The following is a 25649-nucleotide window of genomic DNA, read 5'->3' on the forward strand; positions in this document are numbered from 1 at the left end:
TAATATTATGAGTAAATAATTATGTACTGACAACTTAAATTATTTATGCTATCGTTCTATCTCAAATTGATATGTACTTAAATTGGTTGGCTTTTATATAAAAAAAAAACCTTAAAACTATATCAATAATGATTTTTAATTAGTTAAGAATGTAATTTTTTGCACTAACAAAGCATATAAATGAAACTCATAAAAAATTGTAGTTATTTATTCTTTTCCTAAAAACGAATTCGTTTATTTCAAGATACCCATTGGTTCATGATGCTTTGCCACCATAATAAATAAACGTGTACAACTGTAGAATTCGTCTAGAATCAAAGGTAATGTGAGGAGAATAATTGAAGAAAAACATTATATAAAATTGCATTCAAAGGTACGTTTAATTGTCTCCTTTGATTTTGAAGGTTGGCTAGTCAGGAAAAAAATAGTTTCAACATTCAACCGCCACCAACTGTAATTGATTATAACAATAGCCCAATTCTACGAATGGCATACAATTAGTTGGTCGTTTACTTATCGATATCACTAATTTGCTTTCTCATTAACCCGTTATAGGACATAGTAAATTCAAACAACATATTTATTAAATTCAAAAGCAATTTAGTGCATATCTGTGTTAACTTTGAGATGCCTCCAACATACTTCTGTAGAAACATATCCATTATTATTATGTGTTGAAAATGTATTGGATTCAAGCTACCACAGTGTCAACGAAAATACAAACATGGTCTTAGTCATGTGCGAAAAATAAAATGGAACAGGCAAACTACAAAATTGCTTCCTGACACAACCATAGGCAATCACTCTGCTCATGAAGATGCATAGTTGCAACTTGCAACCTACTGAAGACTTCACAGCCACTCCTTGCATTTTGCAATACCGATGTGCTCAGTTCTTCACTGAACAAACAAAAAATAGTATAAAATGTTAAATTGAAATGTGTTTTTTGATGGAGTCATTTGATCATAGTTACGCTGTGATTATAATAGTTCCACATCTTTTTAAAACCTAAAAAGATAAGAATTTTTTTTGGTAAATAAATAAATTTGGTGCAATCTAGACGAATCCGCCAGGGGTTTTTGACACATGACAATCGCTGTAACGACATGAACCCTTAAAAACCATTTATTTCATTTTTGTGGAAGACACTTATTATTGTAAGACGGGGAAATGGCAATAACAATAGGGACAATTGCATGTTTGGATCAATAACGACACCATATATAATGGGTCAGCGTCACGAGTTTTGTTACCTGAAAAATTAGAACCTATAAAATGGTTGTGGCCATTAAAAGATCGGAAATCCCCATAAACTAGACTGTCATATCGGTGAAGAAAAACAGAGTTGTCATGCCTCTTTCAGTACTATATTATTTTTCATTTGTGTCCAATAACCTGTGTGTTTCTCTCCACTAGACTCCCAGGTCTTTGACAAGGACGGAGATATTTCCAAACAGAAATAAATAGCCACTTCCATTTCCGAAAACCTAAATCTGTGAAAAGAAAGAGAGATGTTCCTTCTCGGATTGTGATAAATCATGTACGCCAACACAGTTTTTTTTTTGGTAAATCTAGCTATTCCTCGTCAAAAGCCAAAGATTAATTACTTTGAGATACAATTGATACTTAAATACTCCGTTATCTTAAATTATACGGTATTTGACACTAGTTTTTTTTTTTCCTCTTAACATTAAAAGTGGAAAAACAACAAATTTGTGGTCCTAACTACATAATGAATGAATGTGATGGGAAGAACTCGCAACTTTCAAGGGTTTGATTTAATCATCAGCATATACGGGTGGATCATAAAGACAACAAAAACATAAGGATGATAACTGACCCACTGCTTAAAATTATAACCCTGCCGAACCCAATCCAATGGCAGTTATTTCTCCGAGGTCTCAATGATTGATGGCTGTTGGCAACTTGACACACTGCATCATCTTGATGAGTCTTAAGCTTTACTCTGTTAAAGTTGTTGGGCATGTCAGTGTTTGATCCAATTCTACTAATCATAGATTAAATCACATAATAGAGCGAGCAAACAATGAATTTTAAGTAATTTAGTGCTGATTCAAATAATGACATGTTTTTCCCTTTTCCACAAGCTAAACAGAACAGAACAGAATGCGTAATTCGATATTGGGTCCACCTAACTGCTTGGGCCAGATGGATTTTTTTTCTATCCCTTGTTTTGTATATGTTCGGTTAGTATTATACAATGTCATTGAATGTGGATGTCTCTCACACCTGAAATAGACATTAGCTACCGTTTTATGTCATTTTACAGCATTATATCACAGTACAATATACAAAGTTAGGTGGAAAAACAAAATTATCTCTGCATTACCCAAATGGTAATCAGAGATAAAATTTGACATAAAAGGAACATCAGAAATGATGCATCAAATACTGAACATAATGCAATAGCCAACAATGGCACTTTTATAACCAATGTATAATATATATATATATGTTCCTATAACTAGTATAACTAAGGATGTAATCACTGTTACAATCTGAACTAGGCTAAATGACAGTAGAAGAATGCTCTAAAGCAAACATTTTAAGGATCCTGGGAATCTGATTGGAGGTTAATCATGTGAGAAACCACAAGCTTAGAGATTTCATGGATTGCAGCTTGAAACTGAGAATCACCTGACTCACCAGGCACTGTCCATCTTGAAGGTGACTGAAGGCTGAATCCACCGTATTCACTAGCAGCAACCTTTGTCTTCTTTGAAGTAGCAAGGGCCTTCTCAAAATCTAACTGGGACAAAGGTCTAGGGGCCTGAAATGAGAAAGATAAACAAAACAGCTTAGTAGCACTTACTATATGAGAAAGCCACCGAGAAGACTAATCAGTTTCTTTAACAAGACTTATTAATGAAATCATATCTAACACAGCCACATATTGATCTTGCACATTAATTGCTGTCATTGACAAAAGATGTCACTTTCAGACATGCAAATATAACATTGGGTGCATAAAATAATTTTAAATAAAATAGACATACTCAATAGATTTGTTCCTTTTTAGTTAACAGAAACTGAATTTGATTTGGGATTCTAGTCAACTTAGCAGTAGGTAACATAGTATTGGGAAAATGAAAAAAATTGAGGCAGAGAAGAAAATAGAAGAGAATGACTTAAATATACTAACATGAGATTGTTTTCCTTTCTTCTCTTCATCCAGTAGTTCTCTAATAGGAAAATAGGCAGCTTTCTTGCAAAGATCAAATAGATCTGAACCAGTGTAACCCTCACACAAACCAGCTATATGACCAAAGTCTATGTTGTCTTCAACCCTCTCACCCTTTAAGACAACCTTCAATATTTCAGCCCTCTCCCTTTGGTCTGGAATTCCAATTTCAAAGGCTTGAGGAAGACGCCGAAGTATTGCTTCATCAAGTTCTGAAGGACGATTAGTTGCTGCAAGAACCATAACTTGAGCATTCTCTACACACACAATAAGTCACCCCAATCAACAAATCTACTCAAATATAAATAAATTGAGAACATTATGTTACCAACCAAATCTCTATCAAAATTGTCATTATCTTATTTGCAACTTATTTTCAATATTTATGCAACAAAATAAAATATGATAACTGTTAAACTTACGATCTGTTGTAAATCCATCCCACAGAGCCATGAATTCAGTTTTCATGTTTAACATAGCCTCGTGATCTGTTCCACGACGCTGACCCAAAAAACTGTCTACTTCATCAATGAATATGATGGCAGGCTGAAGCTTATAAGCCAAGCTAAATACAGCAGCAACTGCAGAGCAGCAGAATATTAACAGTAGAGGAAAAAAAACACTTCAAACAAAGAAAAAGAACATAAAACATAATTAAGCACATTCAAAATTAGATACAAATTCACATCATATAGGCCGGGTTTGGAAAATGAAAGCATAATTACACATACAGGGGTGGCCTATCACTAATCACTATCCCCTTCATCAATGAATATGATGGCAAATTCAACCAGCAACAACATATAGGGTAATTATTTCGCTCATTTGAAAACTGAAAGAGATTGTAAGATTAAAAAATCAGTTACTAAATCAACTTTTGTATTGTTTAACTACTCTTTATTTGTTACTACTTTTTACTAGTAAAATAACTTAAACTATTTCTTCGCCAAAGATCCTCATTAGTTATCTTCAAAGAACAGTTTACTAAAACAAGATGCTTAAACTTCAAGCTCTTCATTATCATCAATACTAAAACAAGATGCTTAAACTACCTGTAACTAAGCTCTTAATTGTCCTATCTCCTACTGGCCAATCTACTATAATGTATATAATAGTGCTATCATAAATTTCAAGCCAAAGAAACAATATAGGAACTGCTCTAAACATATCTTATCAAGGTAGGCACAATGAACCTTGCAACTGCTTGTGATACCACTTCTATCAATGAGTGAAACAAGAATGTAACACATTCAACTCAAATAGGCAAAATACCAAGGAAATTATGTACAACGGTTTAAATAGTCAGTTTGCCAGCTTTTGTGTAGATTCAAAGTAATTATGGAAAAATTATCAGATCTTTGTGTACATGTTGACCTTATGAAAAGAAAGGATCAAAACATAAGAGTATAAGATAATTTAATCTATTGAACCAAGATAATTACATAATCCATACATTCACACAAAAATTCAATGGTGAAGATACTACAGTGTATTGTAGACGGTAGAGTATAGCTTTACAGTGTACTGTAAAAGTAGCCATAAAGACATTGTGCACTTACCAAGCTTTTGGGCATCCCCAAACCACTTGCTCATCAGGTTCGATATTCTCACGTTAATAAAAACTGCTCTGGACTCCTTGGCAATAGCTTTGGCAAGCATGGTTTTTCCAGTGCCGGGCGGTCCATACAACAGGACCCCCTTTTGTGGTCCAAGAAGCTTGCCATGTGAAAACAAGTCTGGTCTTTTTAGAGGCAGAATAACAAGCTCAAACAAAGCTTGCTTGATTGTTTCCAGTCCCCCAATAGAGTTGAACTCCACATTGATGTGATCAGGATTTATAACGTCACAGGCTATTACATCCTGTACACAATAAAGGGCACAAATTAAAAATTGAAATAAAAGATAAATACTTAACTATGTTCCAATATTTTTAACTTTTAAAATAAAGTAAGACCATATATATATAGAGAGGATGTGTAATGGATCTAGTCCTTCATTTCTATGATTATTTTGATAGAGCTCTGTGTTTAAATTAATTTCTTAATTTAACAAAGAAATTGGCCAAAATTAGGAAATCATAATAGATTAATCCATAAGAAACTGAACAATCTCTTCAAGAATACAATTGGCCAAAATTCCATTGATTTCAAAATATAAGAGAAAGTGAGAAACACGATAATATCAGCACATTAGTACTCGCTATACATAAAAAACAACCAAACCTTATCCTCCAGGAAGAGTGGAAGACAATAACAGTAGCAGAAGTTATATTTAAGGTCAACATTAGAGCTTAGCTGCTCAAAAGCATATTGTTCAATCTTTTAAAGAATCATTATAGTTCCAACCTAAACATCTTCGCGAAGGCCACAGAAGAACATGCAGACAAGTGCACATGCACTCACGCAATTATACATATGGCCACCTGGGTAATACTATAATACAAAGTTCTCATTTGTTTCTTATATATAGGAACGGAGGTAGTAATACACTATAATACAATACACAACATCCTTTCTTGTATTTTCCAATCACACACTAGTCATTCACTAAGAAAAGGCACAAGTAGAAAAAGAAATTTTTTGCAGAAACCAATCACATCTAAGATATAGTTAAAAAGGAAGAGACAAAGATACTAATCCTATAACTTGCAAGATTGACAAATTACATACAAGTACCCCTACCGAGACATTCAGCAATAAGCACATAAGTTTGACAAATTACAAACCAACTTGCAAGATTGGAACAAGTAACAAGTTAAAAGAAAAAAAAAACATGTTACTGACACCGGAAATGAAAAATATGAGACATAAAGAATAGAGCAACCTCGTAAGGGTTAGTCTGAATAAGGGGACGACCAAGACGCTTGGCAATCTCTTTCTTGTGCTCGAGAGCCTTCTTCGATGCTTCGCGATTAGGGTCCAGGTGTCTCAAACCCGCGAATAGTACCAAGCAACTCAGCGCTGCGCTCGCTGCGTACAACAACAGGTCTTGCAGGAGCTTCGTATCCGATGAACCTCCCATTTCCTTCTTTTCTTCCTTCGGCAACAAAATCGAATTTTGGAAATTAGAATATTACTTTACCATCAAAATTCCTTCTTCTTTTTTCTCGGTCTTTCCTCTGCAATACAATTTCTGGCGAGGAGCGAGGGTTCTGAAGAAATAAGGGTTAAGAATCCCAACGCTTGGGGTTGGGGTTGAGGATGACCAAAGAGTGACTTAACGTACGAATTGCTTCTTGGGCTCGACCCGATCTTGTCATTTTTGTTGGGCTGGCTTCAGAAATTAATGTCGGGCCCAACGGTTGGCTTATCTCTTTTCTTTTCTTTTTTTTAATTCGAATATCCCTTGCTTGAAATTGAATGATTAATCTCTCAAGATAAATAAATTCATTGAAGGAACTGACTTTTTTCAAGGGATGTTTTTCTATATGCAATAATCAATAATCAAAATTCTGACTATATATTTAAAGGTTAATTGACAACTATATCACACAAAGTTGATGATGGTTGATCTCTTTCGAATATTCTTTTTTTATTTTGCATGTGATTTCTTTTGAAATCTCTAGTACGATTAATTAACCATGAAAATAATCAAATTTCACATTTTAAATATTTAATTCTAAGAAATTTTGTGTATCTTTTCACTCTCTTATTTTATTTTGTTATTAAATTCTCTTCTCTAACAAAGATAAACGATCTCTTTTATACAATTATTATTAGTTATCAACAAATTATCTCTTAAGACTTTTATTCTTCCTTCCTTATCTTTTGGTTTAAATTCCTTGGTCTCTTCTCTGATTCTTTCACTTGTTTCTTGATTTCTTCATTTGTTTTCTGATTTGAACTTACTTGTTCCTTTCGTCTCCTATTCCATGAGAATTTTGTCTAATTTTTTGGAGTTAGACTATTCTTATCTCTTTTAATTACTCATACATTTCTCTTTTAACTTGTGTGCTAATTTAAATTCCATTAGTTTAAATTCCTTCAATTCTTGTTAAATTTAAACTTGGGTTGGCATTTTCATGATTTGGATCGTCTACACTGGCACAAGTCCAAAAATGAAGAGTTGAACTGAAAATGAAACAAATTTTAACACACGAGTAAGATTTTAATGTATTTTACATGCATTTTTTAATCTGGTAAATTTTAAAATATAAATAAAATCACCACCATTATAAAATAGTTAAGAATAGGATGTGATAAAAAAAATTGTATTGACAAGAATAAAGTTTTATTTATTATATAAAATTAAATTAATAAAGACATGACTTTTAAAATTGAAAAATCATATTATATAAATAAATTATGAGAATTAACTAACAACAACATAAATAATAATTTCATATATTATTATATTAAAAAAATCATTATATATATATATATATATAGAAATTACAAAAAGGGAGGTTATGAGAATTTTCTTACTTTGATTTTTATAAAATTTAATATTTATACACTGATAATTTAAATGTAAAACACAGTTTACATTATTATCCAACTTAAAATAATTATTTTAAAAATTAATAAATTTATCATGATAGATTATGATGGGATAATTGTTTAAAACAATACATATCTTTGTCTCATCTATAACTATTATAAATGAAATAATCTCATTTGTTATTGTATTTCTTCTAAACATTTTTATTCTTTAACTATTATAAATCACTCTAACATTATCTACATCTTTCGAAATAAATTACAATAAATTACATATACAACTAACTTTCAAGTCCAGCTATACCTACCGTCATCATATATTTTTGCACTACTAAATTATAGTGCATTTTTAATACTCACTGAAAAGTGAAAAGTAAAACAAAATTATGAAACTGAACGTCATCATATATATGGACACTAGACAGAGAAGTGGTAATTTTCAGACTCTTGCAGTTTTTCTTCTCTTTAATGCAATTGTATTAATAGTGGGGCAATTTTTTGCACAAAGTGTAGCGGGCAACTTCTATTTACAAATGCCCTCCTAAAAAAAAAAAACTTTGATTTACGAACATTTAATGTTGAATAAACATACAAAAAAGTCTATCACAGTGGAAAAAAAAGTGATTGACGATGGCTCTATGACCACTTCTTCATTAGTTTTATTCAATACTTACTTTTTAGGGGGCGTTTCATACTAGAGAAATTTTTTATTTTTCAGAAATTATAGATTAAAAAATTTAATTTTCATGTTTGATGTATATTTTTAAAAAATAATATTCTGGAGAAAGAATTTTTTTCTGAAAAATATTTTTTAATTAGTTTTGCACAAAAATTTTCTCATAAAGAGAGAGTTTTATTTTTTCAAATTTAATTTTTCTTTTAATAGAGTGAAAATATCATATTATTTTTTATTAAATTATATAATATAATAAATAATTAAAATAATTGATAAAAATATGTATAACTATTTAATTCTTAAAAAAATTATTTAAAAATTCTCAATGATTAATTAAACAAATTTTATTTATTTTCACAAAACATAAAAAAAAAAACTTTTCTACTGCTAAACGTACCCTTAGGTTGACATGAGATCTCGAGATGAAAGTATATATTCAAATTATGTTAGTTATCATCACAATCATTCAATCTAGATGCTGGACTTTGTGTCTTTTAGCTTTTAGATTCTTTGGTATGGGCCAATGTAAATGAGAGGATTTGTAAGAATACATACAAGTGATGTCAATTCAATAAAAAATTAAGGATAATATTCATTTCATCAAATCAAATCAATTAATTAAGTTGTAAAACACAATTTTTGAGTACATGAGTTTGATCATCTTCCTATTTTCTCTCTCTCTCTCTTTCTAGTTTTTCTTTGCAATACCTACTGTGAGTTTTTTCTTGGACAAAAAACTTGTTAAACAAAACGGACAACGTCTTCTCGTGCTCAAGAGAGGTCGTTCCACTCTTCCATAATAGTAAACGCCATTAATACAGTTTAATAAGTACAATTTTACATCTTTGGTTCCAATAAACCTTATCTTTCACTCTCTAAAAGAGAATGTAAGGAAGAAGGACTAAAGGTAGGAGATTGTTGTCAGTAATAATAAAAACCTGGGAATGACCCTTGCTGATTCATCACCCTATCACACCAGCTGCTGTAACAGTCTAACATAACTTGTTTGATTAAATACTGAGTCTGACGTTGAATCGCATACAATGATCATTGGTGTGGCCACTTTGGATAACAGCTTGACTTATTAAATTCATAAAGAATACATCTTAGCCTATTCAACATGACCTCATCCTGATAAATCCACATTTCAAATGAAAAATATCATAATATGATGCTAGACTTTCTTATAAAATTTTATAGGAAAAAGCACCTCGTAATATCGACTACTCTCATATGTTATCAATATCACTCCAACTAACACTTTTTTTCACTAAAAAATACTACCCAGATTGAATATCTCGTCAATAAGGATTTCTATATGTAAAAGTACATTTACAACAGCTTTGAGAACAACCATTTTCAGTCTACATATATTCTAAGACTAAAATAAATATGGTCAACAGTAAGGGGCAGCAGTCTACGTAAATCATTAAATCTCCTGAATTAAACTTTTGCCTTTGGCCTCTGCCTTATTGTTCAAATCTTCAGATCTATTGCTCTGTTGAAATTCCATGGCCGATGTCTTTTCTGCTCTTACAATGGCTGCTAAAGAAGACCAGACTTCCTCTGGCTGCTCACGAACCCAACACATGATGAAATATATCTTCCTTTCTGCCAGCTTAATAGCACTTCTAGTCCCACCTCTCTGTGACTTTCTTGGCCTTTCTGATTTGGCCTCCTTTTCGCCTTCTTGAATCCACCGATGCATATCACAAAGGGCACAAACCAATGCAGGAGTTCCCAAACCAAGCAGACTGATCACATCATCAATGACACCCAAACCAAATTGCAATCCTCCAATGTGTCTGTAAGCTGGACAGCATACCTGCTCCAAGCAATGAGAAAGGGCTTCTAGTACTGTCTCCGGCTGTGCACCTTGACCCAACACCGAGGACACGCTCAATACAACCATGACTGACCCTAAGGCATCTGACCTCCAATCTCCATTGTAGAGACGAAGAGTGAAGCAATAGCTATACAGAATATCGACTAGGTGAACTGTTAAAAGGGGTGATGGCTCCTTGGAACTAAGCCTGCTTAGAGGAGGAAGTGGAGTTTCAGGCCCAAGAGGAACTTTGCTGAATTCATCACTTCCAATATCATCATCTAGCAATTCCTGATCTGGAAGAGGTTGAACAAGCTGAGTTCCTTCCTTACTGAGACAGATGTTTCTGGCAGAAGGCTTTGACCACCATGGATCCCATGGTTTGATCATCTTGCTCAGTTCCCCATAAGCAATTGCTCTGTGAAACCGTTTCTTTTCTTCAAGTGATAAATCATCAAAGCTGATTTCCTGTCCTATAAGAAGATGAAAATCAAATCAGCCTTACCCTCTATGGTGAGATGGACATAAAACCAGTTTTACTGGTACAGGCAGAGCAATCAGAAAACACATGCAAGTTGCAACAAATAATAAGCACCATTAAATAGGAACATACCAGACAAAATTTTTTCCATTGTCTCCTCGGATAAAGTTGAATCTGCAAAAGCTAAGGCAATAAGGATAGAAGTTTAGCTCCCTTCTCCAGCAGTACTTTGAATAACTCATGAATTAACAATTACTACATCAACAAATCTTCTAAAGCAATCAACACGAAACAATAAGAGTGAACTTCTGATATGAAAATTTATTGACATTCATTAAATGACTAGCCATGATGAGCTTCAGTAATCACAGAATCCTATTAACTCAGTGCTCCATAGACTGTTCATCAATTTTGCAGGTTCTTGTTCCTTTCCTTTTCTGGTGTTTTTTGGTTACATAGCAGGTGACCTGGGTAGGGACTAGGGAAGGAGGAACAGATTGGCATCTTTCTGTTTCCATTACAATTTGCAAGAATTCTTCTAACTCTCTACAGTTGTTCCTTCTTTTCTTAGTCAATTTTCTCATTCTATCTTCTATGAAAAAAGTGGCAGCCATACTCCATTATTGAAGATTCTTTTGAAGCCAACTATTGGGCATTCTTTTCCTAATAAAACTACTTATTGTATTTTAGAAAGAAAACAAACAAACCAAACAACAAGCGATATCCCAACATGGCAATGAAAATTACAACATCTGAAAGCAAAGGAAAACATGGGTTACTTACAATTCTCATCCATTTCCTCTTGTGAATGAAATCTTTTCAGTATGTCCAACATCTTATTTTTAGTTTGTTCATCGGGCTGCATTTGGTGAAGTTCCTGAACTACATTTTCTTTCATGAAGGATTCAGTGCAACGGAGACTATGAGACTGTCAAGATTACAACACGAAAATGATCAAAATTCACAACAGTAAGCAGAAAAAGCATGTGAGCAACAGCCAATAATTAAAAACATATCAAATTGAACATACCAACACAAATAGGCAATTACAAGTGCACTTACTTACTTTGTAACATTGGAGGGAGCAGTATCGCGAATTGCATCGAGGACACGTGTACTGGGAAAACTGCTTCTGACATACGTGACAGATTATGCGAGTAGGGTTCAGCGAGGGCGTAGAAGAATTGCTGGAGGTAACAATACTATCAGCCATGTTCCAAAGCAGAAGAAGAATACACGAATTGGCTTCTTCAATCTGTTGGAATGGAAGGAGAGGCGGAGACTTGGAAGGAGCTAGAAAGGTCGGCGATAGTATATGCAACCCGTTTTAGGACCAACCTGAGCTCAACTTAAAATGATTTCAACCGTTCGATTATGTAGATGCTCCTGATCGTGCCACGTATCTCACTTCAAAATTCACATATTTATTCTTTTCTTACTCATATTCGTCACTTTTCCCCTATTTCTTTCTAATCCATAAAGATATATTATTATATTTAATTATCATAATTTAATGTGACTATAGTGAGTAATATGTTTTTATTATATTAATCAGTTAAATCATTGATTTTTTAAATAGGTTTTTATTTTATATAATGTGGTAATTAGTTTGTAGGTAAATGGTTATTTTCGTCTTTAAATATGTAATGTGTTGACAAATTTATCCTCCAAAAATGAAAATTCAAATTTTAGTCTCTGAAAGTGAAAAAAGTATTACAAATTTATGCATCTTTTAATTTTTGTTTGTTACCGTTAATGAAAGAGTCTACTACGTTACACAGAGTGCCAAAAATGTCACAAAAATGATTATCAACATGAATGTTGAATAGATTGGAAAAAAATGTCTTTTAAGTTTTCATTAGACTAATTTGTCTGATCCAAAATTTTATTTCGCTTAAGGATAAAATATAATTTAATATTCATTTTTTCCCCTTTTTTTATCATTGTAAGCATAAAACATTACATAAACACTTTAAAAAATAGGAAAACAAGTATAAGTTAGAACAAATATAATAATAATCATAATATTGATTAATAAACATAATCTATTTATTACTCTGAAATTTCTATTATGACAAAATTATGTGTTGACAAAATCAAGTTGGGTCTTATTTTTTGTAAGAATTAACCTAATGGTTGTGTATTTTTGTTTGAGTCTCATATTTTGGATAAAATACTGTCACATTAAAAAATTCAAATCAACAAATAGATTATGCTTATTAATCAATATTATGTTCATTATTTTATTTGTTTTAACTTATGTTTGTTTTCCTATTTTTTAAAGTGTTTATGTATTGTTATGCTTGTAACGATTAAAAAAAGGAGGAAGATGAAAATCAAATTATATTTTGCCCTTAAATGAAATAAAATTTGGGGTCTGACAAATTAGTCCAATGGAAATTTAATAACATTTTAGTCCAATGAAAACTTATTAACATTTTGGTCCAATCTACTCAGCAACCATGTTGACAATCATTTTTGTGACATTTTTATCCTTTTGTACCATGTAGGCTTTCACTTTAAGAAACTAAAATTTGAATTTCCATATTTCGAAGACGAATTTGTCAGTTTCTATGAATTTCCATACTTTTAGCATTCCATATTTCAACACATGCTAAATTTAGGGCAAAAAAATTGAATTGAATTGAATATGGCATATGCAAAGGTGCATATAAATTAAACCACATATTGAGAGTTTGTCCCAACAGATAAATATCATTAGCAGACAACATATTTACTATATACATCCACAAGAAGAAGAACAATATCACATGTGATATATTACTCCCTAGAAATGAAATAAAGTATACAACTCGATAAGAGAAGATCCTATAACCAAAGTCAGTCAATAATGTTTGTTATAAGTTACCACTATTTAAGATATTGACACAACAATCAATTGCCAAAGGTGGATAAAAACTAAATCAGATATTGAATGTTTGCTTCAATGGTCTTAATATGAAAACATATTCAATACAATGTGCAAAGTAGACATAGCTTGGAACTAGCTATAAAAAAGAACAACTTTGGTCAACATTGTATTAGACAATTAACTTTTAAAAAAACATGATATAGCATTAGCATAACAAATGTAATACAAGTGCAATCCAATTAAAATATGTTAAAAATAGATAAAAATATATGCTTATGTATTTCCTGATTCTAATTCATATTCATTCATGTGAAAACTATTAACCTAGTTATCATTTTTGTTTTAGGATATTTAAATATTAGTGTTATCTAATTAAAATATGTTGAAAATACAAATAAGTGGGAACAAATTTAGTGAGCGTGAGAGGAAGTGATAGACTGAGTGTGGGTTGTGCCACAAATTTATTAAAACTAACATAGATTTAAGTTACAACCATAATCAATCATAAGTTTACACAAGTCAATATTGAAAAAACAAAAATCTAAAGGAATGAACAAAAAGAGAACAAAGAGGCCCTTACCATAGTGACGAGGTGGAGCGAAAGCGCCATTTGGTGACAAAGACTATGGCAACGAGGGTTTTTGTTAGGTTTTCTATAAGTAATGATATTGGTATTCTTTGACAATGCTTGAAAAAACAATGCAAAGGATGACGACACAAAGAGTTTTATATTATTTACTGATATTTGTAAATGAAAGCATTTTTTTTAAACTAATAATTATAAAATTATATATTTTTGATTGTTAACATTTGTTTTTTAAATTTTGTATGTATTTAAATCTAAATCTAAATTATATACAAATGCAAATATATTTTTAAAGATTATATTTTTGGAAACAAATATTTATGTAAATCAAATTAATACAAGATATATATTAATATTTTTAAATATGTTATATATCTTTTAAATATTTATATGCATATATACTATTATATACTTATATATAAAATTTAATAATGATTGAAAAATACTTTAAAAATATAAATTATAAACTATAAACTTAACACATGTGCAAGGCACAAATTATTACACCAAGGTATTTGTATTCAAGTATAATTTTAGATTTCTTCATCTTTTGATAAAAAAAAAATACCAAATAAAATGTTGAAACCTCGTATTAAGTAGAGAAAAAGACTTAAATAAATAAGTATATCAAGAAATTGAATATTTCTCGACGTGATTTTAAAATCTCGTTAAGTTGATACAGTAGTTGATAAAATTCATATTTACATCTCATGATAATATGAGATATCAAATCTTATTACTGATGTGAAGACCTCTAGTTTTTTGAACCTGAAAAGTGAGTAATATTTTTTAAACCTTAAGCTTTTATCTTAATCTAAATGAACCTCATATTCTACTTACCTAAACTTAAGTCTTTTTCATTTAAAAAAAAAAAAGATCGACTGAAAAAGCGACTGGCTGACACAATCACACAGTAAACTTGACCATAATTTTAATCAGCAACAACGTGCTCGTAGCTGGATGCCTTATACTTGTAATGCATCTTTCTTTTGTTTTCTGTCATGGTTCTGTTGTGTTGTGGCAACACACTAGCTAGTAATTACTAAAAAGTAGTAAAAACTAGCATCTTCAAAGAACACAACCAAACAACAAAACCAAACCTAGGTAAAAACGAAGCAGCTAGGTTTTTGTTAACTACACATATCGGTCGACAAGACAAAAAAGATATTCAAATTGATCAGTGAAGCAAAGAAAATCAAATTAACTTCTCAACTCCACCATCCCTTGGACCACTTACGAGATCACCGAGTTTATTTAATAATAATATACCAATACTTCTACAAAAATTATTCACGGTATCTATTAAATGAACGAGTTATATTTATAGAAGAATGTGAAGGATAAAGCTTGACTAGAGAAATACTAGCTAGTAAATTATGAGGAATTATTTTCCACAAGTTCTTTATAATTAAATTGAAAAATGTTAGATTTATTAGGCAAGGAATGAAACCTATTAACTACTATGGTTGAAAATAAAAATTGTTACATTAACAATCACATAATTATTTTAAATTGTCACATACTCTGTGTTTTAATTTTAAGAATGGTTTATATAAGATTATCTCATAACAAATTACTCCATTTTATTTTTCCTTGTTTTAGTGTGTATTTGGATAAGTATTTTATAAATTTGGTTTTGAATGATTACAATTTTAAAGTGAAATGATTTATGTTTGAAATTCCTTTACCTTAAATTATGTTTATATTAAAATTTATCACAAAATAATCAATTTGATGTAAAAGTTATATTTTTTAGTACTTGGTCTAACCGCCTAACATTTTTTAAGGAGAAAACGAGTTTAATTTGAAAGAAAAAAACTGAATTAGCTTTTCACAAAATGCCTTTCCAAATATAGGTTAAGCCTATCCATTACGCGTATTTTTGGTTGCCTACATCTGTGTTTGATTGGAGTATAAATCGATGAAGAAATCACAGATATAAACGTTTTATTATTAAGGGGGAAAGGAATGTATCAATTCTCTATTTGTAAGGAGAGAAAATCAGCGTGAAGAATGCAACCAATTTCTCTCTCCGCATACGTCCAGACAAAGAATGGAACCAATTTTTTTAAAGAATTTAATAAAGGTGTACTACTATAAAAGTTTTTCATAAAAAAAAGTTTGGTAATTATCATAAAATTTAATAAATACCGGATTTGCAATTAGTGTAAAATATTTTAATAGTGGAATATAATTATGTAAGTATCACTTATATATTTGAATTCTTTTGAAACACATATCTAGCATAATTCCAAGGACAAAATTTAGTTTGCAACATGAGTGAGACTGACAGAGATGAATTGATTTTATGCATTTGGACAACAAGTGTCGTGCACGTTGCTTGCAGTGTTGCCTTGCCCATGTGCATGTTCCGCAACAAAGGCGCGGTTAAAAACCAAGTGCTCCTTCAGCAGATCCAGAATGTAAACTCGTCACTATCTGTGGGTCCCACCAACCCTTGGCCTCAGGTCCATTTCCTTATCAATGCAATGCAAGGCAATCAAGCCATCCTTTGAATTCTTTACTTTTCAAATTATCATTTTTTTTAAATAAATACTAATAAGTGCCTTAAAGATATAGATATGAATAAAAAAATTAATAATATATTTTTTTCATATTAGGGGGCATAAAATTACATTCTCCACCAATTTTATAATTTACACATTATTTTTTTTTAATTTCTAAATCAACATTCTTAGAACATTAATTAAGAAGATTCTTTTTTTGTAGTTGGTTGACCCATCAAGGAGTGTGTCTCCCTGGCTCCACATTAATTCCACTCTCCTCACATGTTTACGCCACACGCCTTCATTCACACAGAATCCAACAAAACACCATACTACTTTTTTTGATAAGTTTCAAGCCAGCAACAACTGAACAAAAACCAAGACCAGGCACCCACTTTCAACAGCTCCCACTCTGAATCTTAGTCAACGCCAATTTTTATTTTTTATTTTTCGTGGAGCTGGGCAGCTTATTTGGAAGAGTAGAAGCCTGTTAAAGACTTCTAAGAAAGTTTAGTACAACAAAAAATCATCATTTGTAGTACAACACCACACCACTACGATGTACTACATGCAGCCAGGGACAGGGAAAGTGCCTTGTAAGGTTTGCGTTTGGTCGCAACAATGCCAAATATAAATTCCCCCTTTCGCTGCGTAGAATCTTTGCCTCACTCCTCTGCGTTCTCCACTAGATTTCCGATATCACAATCTTTACCTCTTTTTATCATCTCCGTTACGTCATCGTTTTTTGTCGCTCGAACCTGCAAGCACACTTTAGTCCATTCTCTCAGCGGTGGAGAATTGAATTCTTGAATTGAAGCCTTTGTCCCTGTCACCGAGATTCAATTCTTCTCCATCATTGAAATTTGAGACACAACTTAACTCAGGCAAGTAAATATATTTGACCGGGTTTCATCTTTCATTAATCACTGCCTATTATTACCTTACGTGGCATAAAATCTCTCAAGTCTGAACCTTTTTAGAATCGGATTCTGATTCCCTTTTTCTTCTCTTTCTTTCTCATACAAACCGTCCACCTATCTTTCTATATATACTTTTTGTTATTATCTGTTTGATAAATAGCTTTCTGATTGTCTCCTATTACTTTTATTAGAATTATGATCCTGTAATAAAATTGTTTATTTGATCATCATTGAATATTGTTTTTTTCTTCTCTCTCTTTCTCTCAGTGATAGAGTGCTGCTCGTCTTATTTTAATTGTGATGATTGATCATTCACTCAGGGGTTAGGATTTGATGAATCCAATGGGAACTAGTACCGTAAGCGACGAAGAACTCAAAGAGATTGAGAATCTCGGAAGAGAGGACATTGAAGAGGCTCCAATTGTGCCTGAGGATGTGAGCAGAATAGCACCATGGATAAGACAGATTACACTTCGGGGGCTAGTAGCTAGCTTCCTGATTGGGATAATTTATAGTGTGATTGTGATGAAGCTGAACCTCACAACTGGGTTAGTCCCCAATCTCAATGTCTCAGCTGCTCTCCTTGGCTTTGTGCTCATTAGAGCTTGGACTAAGGTTCTTGCAAAGGCCAAGATTGTTTCGACTCCGTTCACTAGACAGGAGAACACCATCATCCAGACTTGCGCGGTCGCTTGCTATAGCATCGCGGTAGGAGGTGGGGGTCTTTTTCTGAATTTAATTCTTTCAACTTGAGTTTGTGTAAATGATAGTGTGTTCATTGAGCCGAGCTTGTGTAATTGTAGGTGGTTTCGGTTCTTATCTCCTGGGTTTGAATAGGAGGACTTATGAGCAAGCAGGGGTTGGCACAGAGGGGAATAATCCGGGTAGTACCAAGGAGCCTGGAATTGGATGGATGACAGCCTTTCTCTTTGTGACCAGCTTTGTTGGATTGTTGGCGTTGGTTCCCATTCGAAAGGTATTTCATTTTATTAGTGAGTTATATGATGTTTCGCACGACACGGGTCATTCTGTACAATTGATTGTTCAAATGTTGTTATTCTCTATGTTTTGTTGTTTAGTAATTTACAGTATAAGTGATGGTTTCATTTTCAAGGATTTTGGTTATGCTTGACTTGAGTGGTGTTGCTGATGAAGTTTATGTTGTTTAACAGATTATGATAATAGACTACAAATTAACTTATCCAAGTGGAACTGCTACTGCTGTTCTTATTAACGGGTTCCATACTCCTAAAGGAGATGTGATGGCCAAGTATGAACATGTTCTGTTTTTCCCTGTTTTTTTTTTTTGTGTGTGTGTGTGTGTGTTTTCAAGTTAAATAAGGTGAATGCTTATAGGAGCTCAAACTAGTTCAACTTATTTTTCAGGAAGCAGGTTCATGGTTTCTTGAAATTCTTCTCAGCCAGTTTCCTCTGGGCTTTCTTTCAATGGTTTTATTCGGGTGGAGATAACTGTGGATTTGTTCAGTTTCCCACTTTTGGATTGAAAGCATGGAAAAACTCGTATGTTCCTTAGTCTTTATTCAACTATCAATAGTCTCTGAACCCTTAAATAACGGGTCTATCTTTACTGATCAAAGTGTTTCAATTTGGCAGATTTTATTTTGATTTCAGCATGACTTATGTCGGAGCAGGAATGATTTGTTCCCATCTTGTAAATTTATCATTGCTTCTAGGTGCTGTGATTTCATGGGGCATTATGTGGCCCTTAATCAGGGGACTAAAAGGGGAATGGTTTCCTGCAAGCATACCAGAAAGTAGCATGAAGAGTCTTAATGGTTATAAGGTCTAAATTTTGTTAGAATTAAAGGATTCTATGACAGCTATATTATTTATTTTAGTTCTTGCCTTGATTTTTTCTTTTTCTTGCTGCAGGTTTTTATTTCTATTGCTTTGATTCTTGGTGATGGGCTTTACAATTTTGTCAAAGTCCTCTATTTCACTGCCACGAATATTCATGCCACCGTGAAAAGGAAGAACCCCGAAACATGTAAGTATAAATGGCCTCATAACTTTTCCAGCTCACAGGGATGTCAGTCAAATCCTCCACATACTCTCAAGTCTTACCAATCTCAGCTTTCTTTTTCCCATGTAATAAAAATTGCTATCAATGTCTCAACAGACCACCAACAAAAGAAGAAAAAGAAACAAAATCAACAGCACATAACTAAATGAATAAATTTACACTTGTTCTGTGTCAATGCATGTAATATAGCCTTTCAGATTTGGTATAAAGCTGCATTTGGTATTTAGCAAACTAGAAATGTTCTAATATAGAGTGGTTTATGATATCAGTGATCTTGCATTTGTCAGTAAAATCTAATTTTATTTTGTTACTGTAGTTTCAGATAACCAGAAACCACTCCCTCTTGATGATCTTAGACGGAATGAAGTGTTTGCAAGAGAAAGCATTCCTATATGGTTGGCATGTACTGGATACATATTATTCTCCATCGTTTCTATCATTGTAATCCCTTTGATGTTCCCACAGTTGAAGTGGTATTACGTGGTGTTTGCCTATCTTTTCGCACCCTCTCTTGGCTTCTGCAATGCTTATGGTGCAGGTTTAACCGACATGAACATGGCCTATAACTATGGGAAAGTGGCTCTCTTTGTGCTTTCAGCCTTGGCCGGAAAAAATGATGGTGTAGTTGCTGGACTTGTGGGGTGTGGCCTGATAAAATCCATTGTTTCCATTTCATCTGATTTGATGCATGATTTCAAGACTGGTCATCTCACTTTCACTTCCCCTCGTTCGATGCTTCTAAGCCAAGCAATTGGGACAGCAATAGGTTGTGTAGTTGCTCCTCTCACATTCTTCCTTTTTTACAAGGCTTTTGATGTGGGGAACCCAGATGGGGACTACAAGGCTCCGTATGCCATCATATATAGAAACATGGCAATTCTTGGTGTGGAAGGCTTTTCTGCCCTTCCCCATCATTGCTTGCAGCTTTGTTACGGATTTTTCACATTTGCCATAGCGGCCAACTTGGTCAGAGATCTTGGCCCCAAAAAGATTGGGAAATGGATTCCACTTCCAATGGCAATGGCTGTCCCCTTCCTAGTTGGTGGTTACTTTGCCATTGACATGTGCATGGGTAGTTTGGTTGTGTTTTTGTGGCACACACTTAACAGAAATGAGGCTGGTTTGATGGTCCCTGCAGTTGCTTCTGGTTTGATTTGTGGAGATGGATTATGGATTCTCCCTTCATCCATTCTTGCTTTGTTGAAAATTCGTCCCCCGATCTGCATGAGCTTCCTGTCAGCCAGTGCCAGTTAGAACTTAGAAGTTCACAATAACATTCAAATATATAGATAGATGCAGTCAACTTAGTACCTACGTTCATTATTATGGGCATAATGTCGTAGGAGGCTTGCTTATTAGCAATTTCATTCATAAAGATTCTGCTCTTAGAGAATCTTGAACGACATGTAAATATTTTGACATACTTGTTGATTAGAGAAAGTAATCAATTTGAGCGCACATTCCATCTCTCTACACAAAAGGGTAAAGACTTTAAAAGAGTTAACATATTCAAATTTGTAGCATAGTGTGTGCACCCGTGCGTCATACAACGTTTACACATCTTTCTCGTGAATATATAATAAAAAGTATACATGCGTCCTTATGAATATTTTAAAGGATTAAATTGATCAAATATGTTTTCAAAAAAATGATGATATATACAATATTACTAATTTTCATAAAGATAAATTTAAAATTTAGTTTTTCATTAGTTAGAAAATATATAGATTTGTAATGCTAATAAAAAAATATTTTCAAATGCCAAAAAAACCTTAAATATTAAATGGAAAAACTTCCTACCAAAAATTATAAGATAATATCTTCATAAATTTTCCTACTTCATTTCATAAGAAAATATTCATCACATCACATGTTAGATAAAATGAACATATCCAACAAATTAATTAATTCACATGATAGTAAGCAAGAAAAAATATATATTATATTAAAATTGGTATAACATAAAAAATAAATAAATTTAATTTAACTCTAAAAATTTTAAAATTAATGTAATTTTAGCTAAATTGTTCATTTCCCATGAATTAAGTGCAAATAATAATAATAATAAAAAACTTAAGTAAGAATTGAAAACAATGCACCTTAACTATATTTATGTCAACACAACCCACCGGAGCTATGTAGATGGAGGAAAACAACCAACATTTAGAAGAAAAACCAACGTTTGTGAGATTTAAGCATTAGATGGAGATTGAGACTGTTATAGAGGCACCACCGTTGCGTGGAGAGGACACTCCAAATGAAGCTGAAGCTGCTTGGAGTAGGTGGACTGGGTGCAAGGCGATTTAGGAGAAATAGGCATAGGAAAAAGAAAGTTATAATATGAGAAGGATAGTTTAGGGATATTTTAAAATTGAGGGGTAGTGGAAACCAAAACTGAAGGTATAAGAAGTAAAAGTTTAAAAATAGAAAGGGTGAATTGTCAATTTTATCCTAAAATTATGAGATGATGACAAATTAATTGTTGAAAAATGAAAAAAAAAATAGTCTTTGAATACTAAATAGCACAACAACTTAGTCCGTAGACAATTTAATAATGAATTAGTTTCTAAATTTTGTCATTTATCATTAAATTATTTTTTAAAATTATAATTTATCATCAAATTAATCCTTAAATATTATAATTTAATAATAAAATAGTTTCATAAATTTAATAATATAATTAATTTATCATACTTTTTACATATTTAAAATCTAAATTTATATTTTTTATTTTTCATGAATCAATTTATCATGATGTTACATTTCCCAAAACAAATTTGATTATTTATCATAGAAAAGTTGGCCGGTGTGCTTCTTTAATAGTTAAATAAATAAATAGTTATTTTTAATTATTTTTTTTCCAGTAATGCATTTCGAATAAAAATAGTTTATCTGGACTTGGGCCCGGCCCGGCCCGGATCTATATTTTCAAAACTAAGAATGCTACAAAGTGCCGCTAAAAGAAAGCAATATCAGCTTCTTGGTGGAAACTGAAATTGATGAATGTAGAGTCCAGAAATCACCTTGGTAAAGTTGCGATATTAAATTTAGTCGTCTGAATTTGATTTCTTTGTGATCTTTCAGATCCTTCATCACTGCAACTTCTCTTTCTTTCTCTATTGATTTCCAAGACTTGTTACTGGTTCTGTCTTGAAAGCACAATGTTTAAACTTTTGATGCAATACGGTATTGGGGTTTCTTTAAACACCGAATTTGAAAAATTAGGGTTATACATTTCTTATTTATCTTTATCCAAAAACCCTAAACCCTCAATTGTTTCGAATCAAAATTAGGGTATATGAGCCATGAAAACGGAAAAGTGCGGTTGTTAAACTTATGAGATTGTTTGGTTAGCGATTTGTCTGAATGCCAAATATAAATTCCGTTTTTAACTGCGAAGAATCTCTACCTCACTTCGTTGCATCGTCGTTTTAGTCGCTCGAACCTGCAAGCACACTTTAGTCTATTCTCTCAGCGGTGGAGAATTGAATTCTTGAATTGAAGCCTTTGTCCCTGTCGCCGAGATTCAATATTTCTCCATCATAGAATTCTTGAATTGAAATTGTCCAGCATTTAAGGACAATAACAATGCTAAATATGCGACTGCATAGGATGCAAATATTACTAAATATTGATGTTTCTTGTGTAAGTATTACCAAATATTGATGTTTCTTGCGACACGGGTCATTTAATGCAATTGGTTGTTCTAATGCTGTTGTTCTATATGTTTTGTTGTTTAGTAATTTACTGTATGAGTGATAGTTTCATTTTTAAGGATTCTGTTTCCTTACCTTCTGGTTCTGATTTACTACAACAAAAAGGAAAAAAAGGACAGTGGAAGCTTGCTTCAATGTCGTTGATAAAAATGAGGTAGACAAAGAAATTGCCCGGATGTTCTATGCCTTTGCACTTCCATTTTCAACGGCCAAAAATTCATATTTTCGCCAGTTTGTGTATAAATTGGCAAATAGTAAGTTGGCAGGATATGTTCCTCCAACATACAACAAGTTGAGAACTATGTTTCTCAACGCATGTGAATGCTTTACTTCAACCTTTTCGGGATTCTTGGAAAAAGAAGGGACAGGCAGAAGAGGCCTCTTATCAACGTCATGGTTGCATCTGGTGGAGGATCTATGTTTCTCAAATCTTTTGACACAAGTGCAAACATAAAAGATGCAGACTATGTTGCTAGTCTTTTTCAAGATGTTATCCATAAAGAAGGGGCTCACAATGTGGTTTAAATCATCACTGATAATGCGGGGAGCTTCAAAGCCGTGGGTTTGAGCATTGAGGCCAAATATCCCCTCATTTTCTCGATGCCTTGTGTGGTGCACACAGTGAATTTGGCACTCAAAGCAATATGCGAACCACCCAACAATTCAAGCCAATATAACGAGTGTAAGTGGATCTATGCCTTAATGTCAGATTGTGATGACATTATTACTTTTGTTTCGCATCATGGCAAAGCTCTTGCGATTTTTCAAAAATATTCAACTCACGTACTGTTAAAGGTAGCGGAAACACGCTTTGCCTCTCATGTTATGATGGCAGAAAGATTGTTACAAGTAAAAAATGCTCTGGAAAAGATGGTTTTAGATGCTGAATGGAAAAGTTTTAGCAAGACAAATTTTGAGAGTAAGGCTGACAAAGTTAAAGAATGTGTATTTTTTTTATAGATGGTGGGATAAATAAGAATACTTCCTGAGTTTTACTACCCCCATTTATGATATGATAAGGAAAGGTGATACTGATACTCCTTGTTTGCATTTGATATATGATATGTGGGACTCTATGATTGAAGAAGTGAGGGAGAAAGTTTTTGAGCATGAGGGTCAGGATGTAGTTATTGGTTAGTCCACTTTTTTTTATGTTCTTCAAGGTGTTTTGGAAGCAAGGCGGAACAAAAGCAATACTTCCCTTCACTGTTTGGCGCATTTGCTAGTTCCAAAGTACTATAGTGAGTCTTGGTTACAAGGAGAGAGTGGAATGGTACCCAGGGTTGCACCTAATGAAGATTAAGAAGTATCTCTCAATAGAGATAAATGTTTCAAAAAGATGTTCACAAATTCTGATGATCTTAAAAAAGTGTATGTTGAGTATGGACAGTTCTTAGAGGTTTTGGGCTTTTTTAGTGAAGCTCATGTAATGGAAGCTAGGGTGTATGAAGAGCCCTTGAGTTGGTGGGCCAGTTATGGTTCATCGACACCAACATTGCAAGCTCTAGCATATAAGTTGCTTTCACAGCCTGCATCTTCCTCTTGTTGTGAAAGAAACTAGAGTTTTTTTTCTGGTATCCAAAGTCTCGAGAGAAATAAATTAGCTTCAAGTAGGACTGAGGACCTCATCTATGTTCACACCAACCTGTGAATGTTGTCTAGAAAGAAGGAAGAGTACAAGGTTGGTTCATCAAGCTATTGGGATGTTGGTAAGTTTTTAATATTTTAAACTTATTTTCTATTTCAGTTTTTTATTCAATTTTTGGCTAATTGATTTTCTGTCATTGCTTTTTTAGGTGGATATGTACTTCTTGTGGATGATGACTATGTTGACACTTTTGCGAATCTGTTTGTTGATGACCCGGAGATTGAAGGTGTGCTTTTCAATGATGAAGAAGAGCAAGTGAACTGACTTGGTGGCTGGTGCTGGTAGAAGATGCTGCTGGCTGATGACTCTGCTAGTTGAAGATGCTGCTGACCCGGAGATTATGCTGCTGCTTTTCTGTAAGTTATGTTTATGTTTTTTTTTTTCATGTTATTTGAGTTTTGGAATTGGAATTGGAGTTTGTTGAACTTTAGATTATGCTCCTGGTTGAATTGAGTATTTATATTTTGTGATATATTTCTCTAACCTGAAATCAAACATGTGAAAATATATCCTAAATCAATTTTGGATTCATAATTAATCCCCTAATGTCAAACCAAACACACACTTATTCATCTAAAAAGTTAGGGTATATCATTCCTATAAGGATGTCCTTGCCTCTCAAAATGGAAAAGTGTGGTTGCTATTATGAGATCGATTTCTTATTCATTTGAAAAATTAGGGTATGTAAGTCTTATACGGATGTCCACGTCCCTTTAAACGAAAGAGTGAGTTG

General features: G+C 32.8%; 3 protein-coding genes across 10 annotated transcripts; 1 reads left to right on the plus strand and 2 right to left on the minus strand.

The window, feature by feature from the left end:
- Positions 1-1599: 1599 nt before the first annotated feature.
- On the minus strand, positions 1600-6403 carry LOC114415592 (ATPase family AAA domain-containing protein 1-A-like). Of its 5 annotated transcripts, none has more exons than XM_028380363.1 (6): positions 6026-6403; positions 4762-5062; positions 3625-3783; positions 3164-3459; positions 2668-2791; positions 1600-1966 (listed from the first exon to the last, which is right to left on the minus strand). In XM_028380363.1, the coding sequence occupies exons 1-6, from the start codon at positions 6221-6223 to the stop codon at positions 1962-1964; spliced, it is 1083 nt and encodes a 360-aa protein (XP_028236164.1). In that variant the 5' UTR covers positions 6224-6403; the 3' UTR covers positions 1600-1961. The 5 variants fall into 5 exon arrangements, with proteins under 5 accessions (XP_028236164.1, XP_028236163.1, XP_028236162.1 ...); XM_028380362.1 differs by having other exon boundaries at positions 2659-2791; XM_028380361.1 differs by lacking the exon at positions 1600-1966 and adding an exon at positions 2053-2250.
- Positions 6404-9476: 3073 nt separating this feature from the next.
- On the minus strand, positions 9477-11949 carry LOC114415593 (zinc finger HIT domain-containing protein 2-like). Of its 3 annotated transcripts, none has more exons than XM_028380365.1 (4): positions 11690-11949; positions 11407-11551; positions 10756-10797; positions 9477-10615 (listed from the first exon to the last, which is right to left on the minus strand). In XM_028380365.1, the coding sequence occupies exons 1-4, from the start codon at positions 11834-11836 to the stop codon at positions 9747-9749; spliced, it is 1203 nt and encodes a 400-aa protein (XP_028236166.1). In that variant the 5' UTR covers positions 11837-11949; the 3' UTR covers positions 9477-9746. The 3 variants fall into 3 exon arrangements, with proteins under 3 accessions (XP_028236166.1, XP_028236165.1, XP_028236167.1); XM_028380364.1 differs by having other exon boundaries at positions 10756-10806; positions 11690-11948; XM_028380366.1 differs by having other exon boundaries at positions 10756-10806; positions 11686-11802.
- A 4953-nt stretch (positions 11950-16902) lies between these two features.
- On the plus strand, positions 16903-21012 carry LOC114415594 (metal-nicotianamine transporter YSL3-like). Of its 2 annotated transcripts, none has more exons than XM_028380368.1 (8): positions 16903-17472; positions 17776-18223; positions 18312-18484; positions 18681-18778; positions 18895-19029; positions 19123-19312; positions 19402-19516; positions 19869-21012. In XM_028380368.1, exons 2-8 carry the CDS (start codon positions 17842-17844, stop codon positions 20804-20806), a joined length of 2031 nt encoding a protein of 676 aa, XP_028236169.1. In that variant the 5' UTR covers positions 16903-17472; positions 17776-17841; the 3' UTR covers positions 20807-21012. The 2 variants fall into 2 exon arrangements, with proteins under 2 accessions (XP_028236169.1, XP_028236168.1); XM_028380367.1 differs by having other exon boundaries at positions 17829-18223.
- The last annotated feature ends 4637 nt before the right edge of the window (positions 21013-25649 follow it).

This window comes from Glycine soja, chromosome 6, assembly GCF_004193775.1.
Source record: "Glycine soja cultivar W05 chromosome 6, ASM419377v2, whole genome shotgun sequence".
Classification (NCBI taxonomy): Eukaryota; Viridiplantae; Streptophyta; class Magnoliopsida; order Fabales; family Fabaceae; genus Glycine; species Glycine soja.